Source organism: Babylonia areolata, chromosome 16 (genome assembly GCF_041734735.1).
Source record: "Babylonia areolata isolate BAREFJ2019XMU chromosome 16, ASM4173473v1, whole genome shotgun sequence".
Taxonomy (NCBI): Eukaryota; Metazoa; Mollusca; class Gastropoda; order Neogastropoda; family Buccinidae; genus Babylonia; species Babylonia areolata.
In genome coordinates, this window is record NC_134891.1 from 3,539,348 (window position 1) to 3,557,434 (window position 18,087).

The following is an 18,087-nucleotide window of genomic DNA, read 5'->3' on the forward strand; positions in this document are numbered from 1 at the left end:
CGTTCGTGGGCTACAACTCCCACGTTCACTCTTATGTACATGAGTGGACTTTTACATGCATGACCGTTTTTACCCCTCCACGTAGGCAGCCATACTCCATTTTCAGGGGTGTGCATGCTGGGTATGTTCTTGTTTCCATAACTATCCAAACGCTGACACAGATTACAGGATCTTTAACATGCATATTTTATCTTCCGCTTGCATATGCACATGAAGGGGGTTCAGGCACAAGCAGGTCTGCACATACGCTGACCTGGGAGATCGGAAAAAAATCTCCACCCTTTACCCACCAGGCGCCGTCAGCAAGATTTGAACCCGAGACCCTCAGATTGACAGTCCAACGCTTTAACCACTCAGCCTCTTCGGACTGTTTTACTTTTGTTCTGCACAATTAATTACACAATTAATAAGCGCACAATAAGTATCAATCAGCTGCACTTCAGATTCAACTCACATTGATCGACCTCTCTTCAGCAAGATTTGGCAGTAAAGGGGTTAATTCTGCTTCCAGTACACACCTCCCACTGTGGCTTGCTGCCGCTTGAAGGAATTCTTCATCTGTCAACTAAGCCAGTCACACCACACCCATTTTTGACTCACTTGTGTAAACAAAGTGAGTCTATGTTTTAACCCGGTGTTCGGTTGTCTGTGTGTGTGTGTGTCCGTGTGTCTGTGGTAAACTTTAACATTGACATTTTCTCTGCAAATACTTTGTCAGTTGACACCAAATTTGGCATAAAAATAGGAAAAATTCAGTTCTTTCCAGTCATCTTGTTTAAAACAATATTGCATCCCTGGGATGGGCACAAAAATTTTTTTTAAAAAGAAGCCTAATTATATGCAAACTGCATTTACGGGTATATTTATATTTTTTGTATTCTCTAAACTTGGCACTTTGACCTCTTATTCTGACACAACAACAAGAGGAGTCATTATTATCAGTTTTTGTTCAAACAGGAACTTCTTTTGCTAAGCATGGAAATTTTATTTATTTTGCAAACGTTTTGGTGCAGATAGTAAAAAAGGGAAATTACTCTGTAATTAATGCTAGGGGACTTAATTTATCACAAGTGAGTCTTGAAGGCCTTGCCTCTCTTGTTCTCTTTTAAAGAAACCATACCACTAAAATCTTCAACACAGAATAATTTTCAAGAACACACACAAAAAAAAACATGCGTTTCAAAAGCACCATCTACGAACAGTATGACAGAACCAGAAATGATACAGAACATAATTTTAAGGGATAAGTGTTAAGATAAATACAACAGGGCTCTTTAATCGAAAATCTGAATTTTCCTGGTCTTTTCAAGGACAATGATGCAGCGCAAGCCAGTGTTTCCGAAACGCACTATCCCTTTCACCATTGTTCATGAACAAAACCTGATATTCATTAATTAATAGCAGGCATGTTTGCTATGCTGACATTCTTCACAACGTCTTGGATCACTGACAGAGAATGCAGCCTGAAGTACACTACCTTTTTTTTCCTTTTTTTCTTTCTTTCAACAACTGAACAATGTTCTTTTAGTTCTCCAAAATTATCAGTCTGGATCTCTCTGGCAATCAGTCTTTCAGTCATCTGTGACCCATTTCTTTTTATGAAAATTTTGTATCTTTTTCTATCATGCATAAAAGTTTATTCTAAACAATTTCTGATGTTTATCTGGCTTGTGTGTGTGTGTGTGTGTGTGTGTGAGAGAGAGAGAGAGAGAGAGAGAGAGAGAGAGAGAGAGAGTGTGTGTGTGTGTGTGTGTGTGCGTCTGTGTGTGGAAGTGCAACAGCAGCAACTTAAGAAAAGCATATGCTGCTCATGTCTATCCACCATCCTCCAACAGGAATCAACAGTCAATAGATCATATATATTATTTTCTTTATTCTTGTGTGTGTGTGTGTAATATAAGTGTGTGTGTGTGTGTGTGTGTGTGAACATGTGAGTGCATGAACTAATGGTGTGTGCATGCTTGTGTGTGCGAGCGATCCTTGAACTGGTACTTTTACCAGAATGATGCTGAACATGTGCCGACAGCTATTTTGTTCACAGACTCTCCCTCTCTCTCTCCCTCTCTCCCCCGCAAACACATTACACATACATACACACATTTGCAATTACACAACATACACGCATACATGACAATACAACACACACTCACACACAACACACAAACAACACACCACACACACATACACGCACAACACACACACACAGATACAGACACAGACGCACACACATAGTTACCTTGTCCCTGTTAGGTTGGTAAGTGGAGCATTCCTTGCAGTCGCTGACCACAAAGTCCTGACATTCCAGGTGTGCATAATATTCACAGACTGAAACACACAACATACATCACATTGTGCATAATATTCACAGACTGAAACACATAACATACATCACATTGTGCATAATATTCACAGACTGAAACACACAACATACATCACATTGTGCATAATATTCACAGACTGAAACACACAACATACATCACATTGTGCATAATATTCACAGGCTGAAGCATAGCACATATCACACTGTGCATAATAATCACAGACTGGAACAGAACATACATCACATTGTGCATAATAATCAGACTGAAACAGAACATACATCACATTGTGCATAATATTCACAGACTGAAGCACACAACATACATCACATTGTGCATAATATTCACAGGCTGAAGCATAGCACATATCACACTGTGCATAATAATCACAGACTGAAACAGAACATACATCACATTGTGCATAATATTCACAGACTGAAACAGAACATACATCACATTGTGCACAATATTCACAGACTGAAACAGAACATACATCACACTGTGCATTATATTCACAGGACTGAAACAGAACATACATCAAACTGTGCATAATATCCACAGACTGAAACATAATGAGCATCATACTGTGCATAACATTCACAGATTCGAACATAACATACATCATATTATGTGTAATATTCAGACTGAAACATAACACACATCACACTGTGCATAATGTTCCCCAACCCCACACCTGGGTACTGTCTCCTGAACACGGCACTTACATTACAAGCAGTACATATGGTCACATTTACCTGATCGTCATCATACACACACATGAACGAAAATTGTGAAAACTTAACAAAATAAAATAAAAGCACTACTACTACTACAGCTACTACTACTACTACTAATGGATACTTCTACAGCACTCTATCCAGGAAACTGCTTAAGGTGCTTTACAAAACACATACACAACACTTTACATCAAAGTTGCATATATACACCAAAAACTGTACCCAGCAAACTGTACCCACACATAAACACAATGCATACATTCAAACATACAATACATAACTATACACACATAAACACAATGCATACGTTCAAACATACATACATACATACCCACCCCCCTCCCCATACACTACATCAACATCACACAGCATCAAATTCAAGCTGTACTCACTTTCACAACGAATGGCGGTGCTGTCTTCCAGACGTTTACGACACACATTGCAAAATTTTCGTTTGAAGTGACCAGGCTCTGACCAGCAGTGGGCCACTGGGTTCTGCAACAGACAGCAATAAAAGGATGGATTGAGGGAGTGACGGACGAAAAGAATGAGGGTAGGGAGAACAGAAAAATGGACATCAACAAAAGGATGGAGTGATGGATGAAAAGAATGAGGGAAGGGAGAACAGAAGAACAGACATCAACAAAAGGATGGACTGAGGGAGTAATGGACGAAAAGAATGAGGGAAGGAGGAAGAAGAACAGACATCAACAAAATGATGGATTGAGGGAGTGACGGATGAAAAGAATGAGGGAAGGAGGAAGAAGAACAGACATCAACAAAATGATGGATTAAGGGAGTGATGGACGAAAAGAATGAGGGAAGGAGGAAGAACAGACATCAACAAAAGGATGGATTGAGGGAGTGACGGATAAAAAGAATGAGAGAAGGGAGAAGAGAAGAACAGACAGCAGCAAAAGGATGGATTGGTGGAGTAACAGACGAAAAGAATGAGGGAAGGAGGAAGAAGAACAGACAGCAACAAAATGATGGATTGAGGGAGTGACAGTGAAAAGAATGAGGGAAGGAGGAAGAGATGAATGGACAGCAACAAAAGGATGGAGAGATGGATGAAAAGAACGAGGGAAGGAGGAAGAAGAACTGACATCAACAAAAGGATGGATTGAGGGAGTGACGGACGAAAAGAATGAGGGAAGGAGGAAAAAGAATAGACAGCAACAAAAGGATGGGTTAAGAGAGTGATGGATAAAAAGAATGAGGGAAGGAGGAAGGGAAGAACGGACAGCAACAAAAGGATGGATTGAGGGATAAAAAGAAAGGAGGGAAGGAGGAAGAATAACAGACAGCAACAAAAGGAAGGACCGAGTTAGTGATGGGTACAGTGGCTCAAAGGTCAGAGAGCTGGATTCTTGTCCTAGTTTCTAAAGTTCGATTCATGGTTTTGTGCACCTCTCAGGTGAAGGGTAGAGGGTTTTCCAATATCCCAAGTCAGTATATATCCCAAGTCAGCATATGCGCAGACCTGCTAGTACCTGAACCCCCTTCGTGTGTGCATGCATGCATGCAAAAGATCAAATGAGCAGATCAATGTTCAGTGGGTTATTGTAGCATGCAAATACTAGCATGCATCAACCATAACAGATTTATACAAGTTCATATTGGTCGTGTAATGGGAAGAAAAAAAAAAGAATGTGACGGACAAAAAAAAATATGGGAAGGAGGAAGAAAAGAGTGGACAGATGCGCCAGTTGATCTTTGGTCTACAAACTAATCAGCAGCTGAGTGAAACTAGCACAGTTTCAGTTTCACTTTCTCAAGGAGGCTTCACTGCGTTCGGACAAATCCATACACGCTACACCACATCTGTTGAGCAGATGCCTGACCTGCAGCATAACCCCACGTGCTTAGTCAGGCCTTGAGTGCATGCATATATGCATTTGTCTACCCATCAAAGTGGATTTCTTTTATATAATTTTGCCAGAGAACAACACACTCGTTGCCATGGGGTCCTTTTTCAGTGCGCCAAGTGCGTGCTGCACACGGGACCTCGGTTTATCGTCTCATCCGAATGACTAGACGCTCAGTTTGATTTTCCAGTCAAACTTAGGAGAAAGGGCGAGAGCGGGATTCGAACCCACACCCTCACGGACTCTCTGTATTGGCAGCTGAGCGTCTTAACCATTCTGCCACCTTCCTCCTATAAGCACAACAATCCATTAACTCATACAGCCCTGAGCCCGAGCAATGCCATGGTGTCAAAATCTGTTGCATCAAAATCATGTACACATTCCAACATACGCACAAAAATACAATGGGAACCGACTTCTACACTATTTAACATTGTGTACCCACATGTCAGTCTGGAGGAAAAACTGGTCGATTTCAGTATTATATTTTCTGCGTTTTTCCGCATCAATGTGGCAGAACCTGCGGAGGCTGTAAACTCCTTTGGGTTGGAATGGGTTAAATGCCAAATGGCCAAGTGGTGTCTACAAGGGGCAAGTTTTGTTCGCTTGCTCTTGCCAAAGTGCTGCATGGGTCAGACAACTGTTAAGCTTATGTGCTCTTCAGAACCCATGCTATGGTTTTAGTCAGTTCTTGAGCATGAACACTCTGTACATTGGAGTAATACAGGAAGAAAGGTTTTAGTCAAAGTTCTGATCCATCACTCTGTTCATTAGAATAATACAGGAAGACAGGTTTTAATCAGTTCTGAAATATGAACACTGTAAATTACAGTAATATAGGAAGCTTGGTTTCAGTCAGTTCTGAAGCATTGACGCTCTGTATATTAAAGTAATATAGGAAGATAGGTTTCAGTCAAAGTTCTGATGCATCACTCTGTACATTAGAGTAATACAGGAAGAAAGGTTTTAGTCAAAGTTCTGAAGTATCACTCTGTACATTAGAGTAATACAGGAAGGAAGAAAGGTTTTAGTCAAAGTTCTGATACATCACTCTGTACATTAGAGTAATACAGGAAGAAAGGTTTTAGTCAAAGTTCTGATGCATCACTCTGTACATTAGAGTAATACAGGAAGGAAGAAAGGTTTTAGTCAAAGTTCTGAAGTATCACTCTGTACATTAGAGTAATACAGGAAGGAAGAAAGGTTTTAGTCAAAGTTCTGAAGTATCACTCTGTACATTAGAGTAATACAGTGATTAGAAACTCTCGGAAGAGCTGGACAGTACAAGGTCTTACGAGAAAAAGCCCCCATCAGTCAAGTATTTCGGCCCTTAATTCCTTACACCCTAAGGGGGCCAGGCCACACCCAGGTCATGACTCCTGGATGCCCTTGTATTGCCGACTTTTCTTTTCTTTTTCTTTTTCCTTGTCCTGAGCAGGTTCAAACCCGCCTCCAGGGTGGTCACCACTTCAGGACTGAGTCACCTTTTTTCTGGCAGATGTTTTAACCACTGAGCCATAGGTATGCCTAGGAAGATAGGTTTCAGTCAAAGTTCTGATGCATCACTCTGTACTTTAGAGTAATACAGGAAGAAAGGTTTCAGTCAAAGTTCTGATGTATCACTCTGTACATTAGAGTAATACAGGAAGAAAGGTTTTAGTCAAAGTTCTGAAGTATCACTCTGTACATTAGAGCAATACAGGAAGATAGGTTTTAGTCAAAGTTCTGAAGTATCACTCTGTGCATTAGAGTAATACAGGAAGAAAGGTTTTAGTCAATGTTCTGAAGTATCACTCTGTACGTTAGAGTAATACAGGAAGCCAGGTTTTAGTGAGTTCTGAAGCATGAACTGTAAATTACAGTAATATAGGAAGCTAGGTTTTAGTCAGTTCTGAAGCATGAACACTGTAAAATTAGTCATACGGTCATACAGGACAATAGGTTTTAGTCAGTTCTGAAGCATGAACTGTAAATTACAGACTAATTTATAAAGGAAGTTAGGTTTTAGTCACAAAGTTATGAAGATAGATCTTTGTACGATAGAGTTATATAAGAAGCTTGGTTTTAGTGAAAATTCTGAAACATGAACTCTGTATATTAAGTGATATAGGAAGCTAGGCTTCAGTTAAAATTCTGAAGCATGAACATACTGTAAATTAGAGTAATGTAGGTTTAATATGTCAGATGGTGTCCCACTGCATCATTGAAGATCCATGCAATTAATACTCCCTTGCAGGTCTACATTCTGGCATATTTTTCTTATATACTGTGCACTGAAGCCTTCAGAAGTTCCACCATATTTGCTAAATGTATTACTCTGAGGTCAAGGTAAAATTCTGAGCCTCCGAGGTCATCGTCAAACTCTGAGCTGAACAATTTCACACATTAACTCATTCAGTACGGCCAGCCCTCTCTTCTCCTCTACACAGACCCCTCGGATGACCAGTGGGTGTCTGAATGACCCAACCTTTAGCTTCCGTCATCAGAATTGTGGTATTCTTTGTCAACATTCACGTCTTCAGTATAAGAGCCTTCCGCTTGCAATATTTTGATGGTGGTAATTGGGGTGAAACGCTGTTAACGTGGTCTCTTTCACCGTTCGTATGGACAGAGTTAATCATCAACACTGCGCATGCTCTCCCATCAGTCTCTCTCAACCACCAAGGTTACCACTGCCCTGAAACGTCTCCCGAGTATCAGTTTCTCAAGAAGGCTCACTGTGTTCAGACACATCCATATCTGATACACCACATCTACTAGGCAGATTACTAACAGCAGTATAACCCAACACGCAAATCAGACCTTGAATGCAGGCACACATAATTGTGAAACTATCAGAGTAGGTTTCTTTTACAGAATTTTGCCAGATGACAACATCTGTGTTGCCATGGGTTCTTTTTCCTGGCACCAAGTGAACCCTGTACACGGGACCTTGGTTTTATTGTCTATCCAGATGAGCAGACACTCAGCTGGATTTTTCAGTCAAAGTGCAAGACCAGGATTCAAACTGCGTAATCCGCGTGTGTGGGGTGGGTGGGGGTGTTCGGGTGTGTGTTGATTATCTGGTTGCGGTTTTCCGCAATTTATCTTTATTCTTATCTTATCTGTCTATTATAATCAATGTGCACTATAGTAGGCTATGTTCATAATTATATTCAAATAATGTTTCTTAATTCTTTCTGTTTTTACATTAAGAATACTAGTTATTACCTGCAGTGTGTGGATGTATATATGAAACGGTGTATGTGATATTTTTTACATTTGTATCTTCGTAATATTCGTAAAAGCTGTTGTTGACTTTTACATTTATGGTCCCCATGTTGTTTACTTGTCTATGTTGTGATAATGCACCTGACCAAATTTCTCCAGTTGGAGATAATAAAGTTATTCTTATCTTATCTTATCTTATCTTTTAACCCACACCCTCACTGTGTTAGTAAGCATCTGAACTTGTCTGCCGCCCTCCTCCTTTCTTGAGAGTCAACCTATTTCTACATTTCCCATGCTTCTTTATGTCAGTACCACACCCCCCCCCCCCCCCCCCGTTGGTTTACTGTGGCTGACTAATACTATCTTCTTCTTCTTCTTCTGCGTTCACTCGTATGCACACGAGTATGACCGTTTTTACCCCGCCATGTCGGCAGCCATACTCCGTATTTGGGGGTGTGCATGCTGGGTATGTTCTTGTTTCCATAACCCACCGAACGCTGACATGGATTACAGGATCTTTAACGTGTGTATTTGATCTTCTGCTTGCATATACACACGAAGGGGATTCAGGCACTAGCAGGTCTGCACACATGTTGACCTGGGAGATCGTAAAAATCTCCACCCTTTACCCACCAGGTGCCGTCACCGTGATTTGAACCCGGGACCCTCAGATTGACAGTCCAACGCTTTAACCACTTGGCTATTGCGCCCGTCACTAATACTATCAATTTTTCACCTATTCATAAACATACATGTTTACTTACACATTAATAAAATGTTTGAATATTCACAAATTTCAGTACTAAAAACCAAATATATGGCTCAGTACACAATGCTTTTTTTTTTTTTTTTTTTTTTTTTTTTTTAAACCTTGATTCCTTGTTTTCAATTAGAAGCACAGTAAACCAGTACATAACGTTTGGTTTCTTCGGTCTTTCTTTCATTTCATGTTGCTTTACTTTCAGAGATTTTAGTCAGATTTTTGGTTTGCAACTCATGAACAGTATCAGCTTTGAAAAACTGCATCTTGCTAACCACCAAGAGTTGAACAACACAAACTGTCAGAATACACCAGTCTGACATGGTCTGTGTATAATGCCTAATTCTGTTTCTGGTGACCTTGTTTTTGGGGGTTTTTTGGGTTTTTTTTTTTACAGTGGTGTCTCACACACACACACACACACATAACCATACACAGCAGCATAAAAAAAAGAAGGCAATTTTTGCAATGAAATATTGATTTCAACAAGGTGATCAGCATCCATGACTTTTCACTTAACAAATTATTTTAAATGATAAATATGTGTGTGGGTGCGTACATGCATGCATGCTGACATGAGTATGTGCCGGTATGATGGGTGTGTGTGTATGCGTGTGTCCGTAAGCGTGTGTGTGTGTATGTGTGTGTGCATGTGCGCGTGCATGCATGCAGACATGAGTACGTGCGCGGATGCATGGGTCTGTGTGTCTGTATGTATATTTTAATTGAACATTAACTAACTAATCTTTTATAATATTAGCTGGCAAAAAGTCAACATTATATTGTCTGTGAATACTTCTAGTTCTATAATGTGCCTGTGAGAACTGAATCTGATTGAAGAGAACAGATCAGGCTTCTCATGATGCATATAAAAAAAATTTTTTTTAAAAGCAAAAAAAAAGAAGCTTGCTCTGCATAGTGAACACAGATCTGCATGTCTTCTATGAGGGAGAGAATAAGTTATAAAGTAAAGGGAGACTCACTGTGATGTGATAAAAACTTCTGTCACAGGCTCTGTGAGAGAGAGAGAGATCATACCCCCCCCCCCCCCCCGTCCCAACCCACTTCTAATGCCCAGACAACACAACACAAGCACGTTAGCAATAAAAAGTGTGTGTGTGTGTGTGTGTGTTTGTGTGTCGGTGTGTGTGTCGATGTCAGTGTGTGTGTGTGTGTGTGTGTGTGTGTGCGTGCGTGCGTGCATGCATGCTGGGAATTTCTTGTTTCCATAAAACACACCGAACGCTGATACGGATTACAGAATCTTTCATGTGCTTATTTGAATTTTCTCCATTGGTATTGCTGTATATACACTACGGGGGTTCAGGCACTAGCAGGTCTGCACATCTGTTGACCTGGGAGATCAGAAAAAGCTCCACCCTTTACCCACCAGGCGTGCCAATGCCAGTGATCGAACAGGAAACTTTGACAAGAATCCAGCACTCTAACCATTCAACCACAGCTTCCATCAAGAACAACACATGATAACAATAACATCAAGAACAACACATGATAGCAAGAGCATCACGAACAACACATGATAAGAACATCAAGAACAACACATGATAACAATAACATTAAGAACAACACATGATAACAACAAGAGCATCAAGAACAACACATGATAACAATAAGAGCATCAAGAACAACACATGATAACAACAAGAGCATCAAGAACAACACATGATAACAATAACATTAAGAACAACACATGATAACAATAAGAGCATCAAGAACAACACATGATTACAATAAGAGCATCAAGAACAACACTTGATAACAATAAGAGCATCAAGAACAACACATGATTACAATAAGAGCATCAAGAACAACACATGATAACAATAACATTAAGAACAACACATGATAACAATAAGAGCATCAAGAACAACACTTGATAGCAAGAGCATCACGAACAACACATAATTACAATAAAGAACAACAGATAATAACAAGAGTGTTAAGAACAAACACATTATAACAACATTAAAAACACTAAATGATAATACTATCAAAAGCACCTAGAACAATAGATAATAACAATAGAATCAAGAACAACAGATGATAACATTAGTATCAAAAACACAACAGATGACAACATTAGTATCAAAAACAACAGAAGAAAGAACAAAAAACAACAGACACATGGGGGGGGAAAAAAGTAGGAAAATCCAATACACAGGTTCACTTTGTTCACACACACGAGTCAACCAAGTCTTTCAAATATTGACTGCTTCTGATCATCAATAATCGTAACTTAAGCAAGAAGAAATAGTATGGGTTATGCTTTCCACTTTTTTTTTCTTCTTTTTTTTTTTTTTCTTTTTTTAAAGTATTACCTATTATGACTATTCTGAAGTCAAACTTTTGTCACTGGTTTTTAACATCAACTTTTCTTGTGATGTCTAACTTTAACCTTATACCATTAGATGTACTCAATTCACTGGGATTTTTTCAGCCATGAGAAAAGTCTATGTCAATGTTGATGCACATCAAAGCAAGTTATATACCGTCTTCATTTCTTTATTATAATATAAACAAAAGGTTAAAAAATGAAAAGCAACAAAGAATAAACAAGAAGACAGGAAGCTTTCCTGTATAAGAGACCGAGACTATGAGAAGGTGAGAGAGAGAGACAGATAAAAGCAGAGTGAAAGAGTGATAGACAGTAAGATAGGCTTTTAACACACACAGAGAGAGAGAGAGAGAGAGAGAGAGGATGAAGTGTTGGGTGGTGTGGACTGGTGTTGTGTAGTGGATATGGTGTGTGGTGGAGTTGGACTGCTGAATCGAAAATATGTGTGGATACGTATAATCATAAATATATCTATATATATATTTAAGAACAAGTGTGTGCTGCTAGCAACTCACAAAAAATTCAATAAAAATGAAGAAAATAAATGAATCTGCCAGTGCCACTTCCCTGACCAAACTTCAATCACAGTCTACCACCAATAGGTTAGCAAGAACTTGCTACTATTTTCCTTACGAAAACTAAATCACAGTCTACTAAAAGTTTAACAAGAACTTGCAACAGCCAATTTTTCAACATAGAATTGACCAACTATTGACACTAAAGTAGCTGGTCCTGCCTAAACTTCGTCATTCATGGGCTGCAACTCCCACATTCACTCATATGATAAGTGGGCTTTTATGTGTACGACTGTTTTTATCCCCGACATGTAAGCAGACACACTCTATTTTCGTGGGGATGCATTGCCATGCCAGGCATGTTCTTGTTTCCATAACCCACTGAACACTGACAGAATTACAGGATCTTTAATGTGCATATTTGATCTTCTGCATGTGTATACACATAAAGGAGGCTCAGGCACTGGCAGGTCTGCACATCTGTTGACCTGGGAGATGGGAAAAATCTCCTCCGCCCTTTACCCACCAGGCGCCATGACCGGATTTAAACCTGGGGCCCTCCGACACTGAAAGCCAAACGCTTTAACCACTCAGCTGTTGTGCCCATCATGCTGCAGAGTGACTCGGGCTGAAAAACATTCCAGCCATTTCTGGCCCATTCCCCAGGAACCTCACTCAGCACATGTGCACAATCTGTCTGCCTGGGTGGCCTTGACCCCCCAGTCAGGACTGCTGCGTAAAGTCACGCATGAGTGGTCATAGATACTACACCTGTGACCATCTTCTGAGATAACAGATGTTACACCTGTTACTACACCCAATATCCGAAGTATCCAGATGATAAATAAAAAACAACAAAAAACTGCCAGGAAAAAGATCTGCTCTGAAACCTAAACCATCAGTGATATCTCATCCCCCCCCCCCCCCCCCCCCCCCCCCCCCCCCCCAAACCCCCCAAATTATCTGTTCCGTCTGTGTGTCAAATTTCATCGATTCAGCCAAAATTACCTGTTTCAGAGAAAAAAAACACAAACTGTAAAGGTCAAAACATAAAAGATTATTTCAAGAGATTTCAACATTCCAAACAAAATGTTAGCACAAGCCACATCAAAATCAGTAAAAACTTTCAGAGAGAATGGACTCACAGAAAGACACAATCGGAACCATCGTCTCCATCACTCAAACTTTCTACACTGAGAGGCTAATCTAAAATAACAATGTCACCAAAATACAACTTCTTCTCCTCCTCCTCCTTCTGCGTTCACTCGTATGCACACGAGTGGGCTTTTACGTGTATGACCATTTTTACCCTGCCATGTAGGCAGCCATACTCCGTTTTCAGGGGTGTGCATGCTGGGTATGTTCTTGTTTCCATAACCCACCGAACGCTGACATGGATTACAGGATCTTTAACGTGCGTATTTGATCTTCTGCTTGAATATACACATGAAGGGGGTTCAGGCACTAGCAGGTCTGCACATATGTTGACCTGGGAGATCGTAAAAATCTCCACCCTTTACCCACCAGGCGCCGTCACCATGATTCGAACCCGGGACCCTCAGATTTAAAGTCCAACGCTTTAACCATTCGGCTACTGCGCCCGTCTACCAAAATACAACAATTCCAACAAATGAGCAGAAACGTTACAAGTGTCGAAGTTCACTAGAACTGACCATATGACTTTACACCGAAAGTGCAAGCCAAGACATGCGAGTCACATTGTGACTATCAAAGAGTAAAAGCATTAAGGAATTCCACATCCATTTCAGTATGGGGTTGAGGGAAGGGGTGGGCACAGGAGGAGGAGGAGGGGGGAGTGGTGAAATGCAGGGAAAATTCCAGTATCCTAATGCCAATGTACTTTGCACCATTAGCCAAAAACCATATCCATTTTGAACAGTTTACAAAAAAATCAGAGTTGAGACTGAGGATTTCTGTTTCAGTCTCAAATCACAACATTATTTCAGTAATTAGAAGTAAAATCTTAAGAAGTGTACCACTACCCCAGTCCTCCCTCAGTCTGAAATCTGATTCCAGACATTTGTCAGAAGAATCTCATGCATGGAGGTATGTACAAAATACATTTGAATCCTCTGTGAATGCCTCATACTCCATTATTTCTGCAGCACACTTTTTGCAGATCTTTGCTGAAAACATGCGTAATTTTCCCCCTCAACCCCTTCAAACTGAAACTGAGATTAAAGCCATCATACTGAACACTGAACTCTCCTGCCCTCCTGTCCCTTCTACCATTCCACCAATGCTTGAAATCATCTTCCAACACATCTTCAAGTTTCTGTGATGAAAGGACTGGGATACAGACACCATTCAACCAATGCTCGAAATCATCTTCCAACACATCTTCAAGTTTCTATAATGAAAGGACTGGGATGCAGACACCATTCCACCTATGTCTGGAATCATCTTCCATCACGTCTTCGCGTTTCTACAATGAAAGGACTGGGATGCAGACACCATTACACCTATGTCTGGAATCATCTTCCATCACATCTTCAAGTTTCTATGATGAAAGGACTGGGATGCAGACACCATTACACCAATGCTTGAAATCATCTTCCAACACATCTTCAAGTTTCTGTGATGAAAGAACTGGGATGCAGACACCATTTCACCAATGTCTGGAATCATCTTCCATCACATCTTCAAGTTTCTATGATGAAAGGACTGGGATGCAGACACCATTCAACCAATGCTCGAAATCATCTTCCAACACATCTTCAAGTTTCTATGATGAAAGGACTGGGATGCAGACACCATTACACCAATGCTTGAAATCATCTTCCAACACATCTTCAAGTTTCTGTGATGAAAGAACTGGGATGCAGACACCATTTCACCAATGTCTGGAATCATCTTCCATCACATCTTCAAGTTTCTATGATGAAAGGACTGGGATGCAGACACCATTTCACCAATGTCTGGAATCATCTTCCAACACATCTTCAAGTTTCTGTGATGAAAGGACTGGGATGCAGACACCATTGCACCAATGTCTGGAATCATCTTCCATCACATCTTCAAGTTTCTGTGATGAAAGGACTGGGATGCAGACACCATTACACCTATGTCTGGAATCATCTTCCATCACATCTTCAAGTTTCTGTGATGAAAGGACTGGGATGCAGACACCATTACACCTATGTCTGGAATCATCTTCCATCACATCTTCAAGTTTCTGTGATGAAAGGACTGGGATGCAGACACCATTACACCTATGTCTGGAATCATCTTCCATCACATCTTCAAGTTTCTATGATGAAAGGACTGGGATGCAGACACCATTACACCTATGTCTGGAATCATCTTCCATCACATCTTCAAGTTTCTATGATGAAAGGACTGGGATGCAGACACCATTTCACCAATGCTTGAAATCATCTTCCATCACATCTTCAAGTTTCTATGATGAAAGGACTGGGATGCAGACACCATTACACCAATGCTTGAAATCATCTTCCATCACATCTTCAAGTTTCTATGATGAAAGGACTGGGATTCAGACACCATTACACCAATGCTTGAAATCATCTTCCAACACATCTTCAAGTTTCTATGATGAAACAATTGGAATGCAGACACCATTTCATCAATGTCTGGAATCATCTTCCATCACGTCTTCAAGTTTCTGTGATGAAAGGACTGGGATACAGACACCATTGCACCAATGCTTGAAATCATCTTCCAACACATCTTCAAGTTTCTATGATGAAAGGACTGGGATTCAGACACCATTACACCAATGCTTGAAATCATCTTCCAACACATCTTCAAGTTTCTGTGATGAAAGGACAGGGATACAGACACCATTGCACCTATGTCTGGAATCATCTTTCATCACATCTTCAAGTTTCTATGATGAAAGGACTGGGATACAGACACCATTTCACCAATGTCTGGAATCATCTTCCATCACATCTTCAAGTTTCTATGATGAAAGGACTGGGATGCAGACACCATTTCACCAATGCTTGAAATCATCTTCCAACACATCTTCAAGTTTCTGTGATGAAAGGACAGGGATGCAGGCACCATTTCACCAATGTCTGGAATCATCTTCCATCACGTCTTCAAGTTTCTGTGATGAAAGGACAGGGATGCAGACACCATTTCACCAATGTCTGGAATCATCTTCCATCACGTCTTCAAGTTTCTGTGATGAAAGGACTGGGATACAGACACCATTTCACCAATGTCTGGAATCATCTTCCATCACGTCTTCAAGTTTCTGTGATGAAAGGACTGGGATACAGACACCATTGCACCTATGTCTGGAATCATCTTCCAACACATCTTCAAGTTTTTGTGATGAAAGGACTGGGATGCAGACACAAAACTATGATTTAATCTGGTCATACCAGTTCAGTGGTATGATGAAAACTTAGTATGCTACTTGTGCATGCGTGCACAGATATGAGTGCATGTGTGCATGTATGTGTGTGCACACATATGTAAGAGCATGTGTGCATATATATTTGTAAATATGTGTGCAAGTGTGTGTGTGTGTGTGTGTGTGTGTGTGTGTGTGTGTGTGTGAGTGTGTGTGAGTGTGTAATTTCTGCATCAGTATACATGTATCTGTACAAGAGTCTTCTCCGTGTTCCGACTTTTTGTGTGTCACAGTGTAAGCAAATGTAAAAGCATGCCCGTGCATGCATGTGAATTATGTGTTATGGTGTCAGCCAACGCAAAATAGTGTGTGTGCATGCATGGGAGTCAATCTAACAGTAGGAAAAGAGAAGGTACCCAACTCTCCTAAAGAGCAACATGTATACAAAACACCAAATACCTTCACGCCAATTTGATTTCACTTCTGACCCAGTGCACATCACTGTGTGTGTGTGGGGGGGGGGGGGGATTTTTGGGGGGTTGGGGAGGCGATTCGGGGATTGGGGGGGTGGGGGGGGTCCGTAGGGGAGGGGGGTCGAGGGTTGGGGGGGGAGGGGGTTGAAGGGTGGTAAGCGGATGGTGTAAGAGTCCAACCTCAAGCTTCCAACCCAATGGCCCATCTTTTCAGCCTTGCTGCATGCACCTGCTGTTCCACCCAGCTGCGAGAAAAGGTAACTGATGTTCTGTGTAAAATGGAAATGCTCAGCAAGAAATGGTTGGTCACTACTTCTTCTTCCTCTTGTGTTTGGTCAGATTCAAGTCCTTACCCTGTGTGTTTGTGTGTGTGTCTGTGTGTATATGAACATGCGTGCATATGTGTGTGTGTGTGTGTGTGTGTGTGTGTGTGTGTATGAGCATGTGTGCGTATGGGTGTGTGTGTGTGTGTGTGTGTGTGTACAAGCATGCGCGCATGTGTGTGTGTGTGTGTGTGTGTGTGTGTGTGTGTGCATATGTGTATGTGCGTGTGCATATGTGTGTGTACAAGCATGTGTGTGTGTGTGCACTCGCGCGCAGGATCTTATGTGCACAGCTTTTATCCTGCAGCCATACTCAACTCATTTTTATGGAGAGACTGAGAGCATGCCGGTATATTTGTTTCCATATTTTACCAAATGCTGACACAGGTTACAGGGTCTCTGGTGTGCATGTTTGATGTTATCTCTTATGTGTTTGTGCTTGTATGCTTGTGTATGTGTGTGCAAAAGTCAGAACATGTTTGCATGCATGTTTATCACTTCACGTGTGTCTGAATCTCTGTGTGTCTGTGTTTGTCTGCACTTGTGCGCATGACTGTGCATTTGTAAATGGTGTGTATGTAGTGATGAACAGGAGTACATAACACATGCAATGCTCTACGTATGTCTATATGTGTGCATTTCTATCCGTATAAAGGCTCAACACTGGGCTTATATCAAGAAACTGACGTAAGCTGACGACTGGGCCTACAGCAAAGTGTAAGCTGTATCATCAATGGTTTCTCCACTGCCATGGAAAATCATTTGCATCACTTTTGTGAGGAGGCAACACTGCACTGGCTCCTCGTGTTACAGCCTTGGGGGCTAGATGGCCTTTGGGGATCATCCCAACGCCTACTGTCTTCGAGCCCTCTTGGCCCAAAGAGTGGGGATGTAACTTGGGGATTAACTTGGGCAAGACAATCTCCGTATACTCAAATTCCAACAACCCAGATAGTCCAGGCAGCAGACACATGATGGTCATAGTCGGACATGACTGACTATCCTATAACTTACCTTGATGAGGCTGGTGGCGATGCTGGAACAAGGGGAGACCACTGTCTTCATGCAACGGTCGTGGACCACGAAGTTACATACTGCAACACACCATCAGTTCCACCAATGAAAACACGCTGTCATTATTTCCACCAATGTAAACACACCACCATCACTTCCACCAAC

At 41.0% G+C, this 18,087-nt stretch overlaps 1 protein-coding gene across 1 annotated transcript in view; it reads right to left on the minus strand.

Moving 5' to 3' along the window:
* Positions 1–18,087, minus strand: part of LOC143290796 (diacylglycerol kinase theta-like) — a 79,043-nt gene that overhangs the window by 51,123 nt on the left and 9,833 nt on the right. The window contains exons 2-4 of the mRNA XM_076600310.1: positions 17,923–18,002; positions 3,448–3,550; positions 2,237–2,325 (exon numbers count right to left, since the gene is read on the minus strand). Of these exons, the coding sequence (XP_076456425.1) occupies positions 2,237–2,325; positions 3,448–3,550; positions 17,923–18,002 (272 nt within the window). The remainder of the gene's footprint in view (positions 1–2,236; positions 2,326–3,447; positions 3,551–17,922; positions 18,003–18,087) is intronic.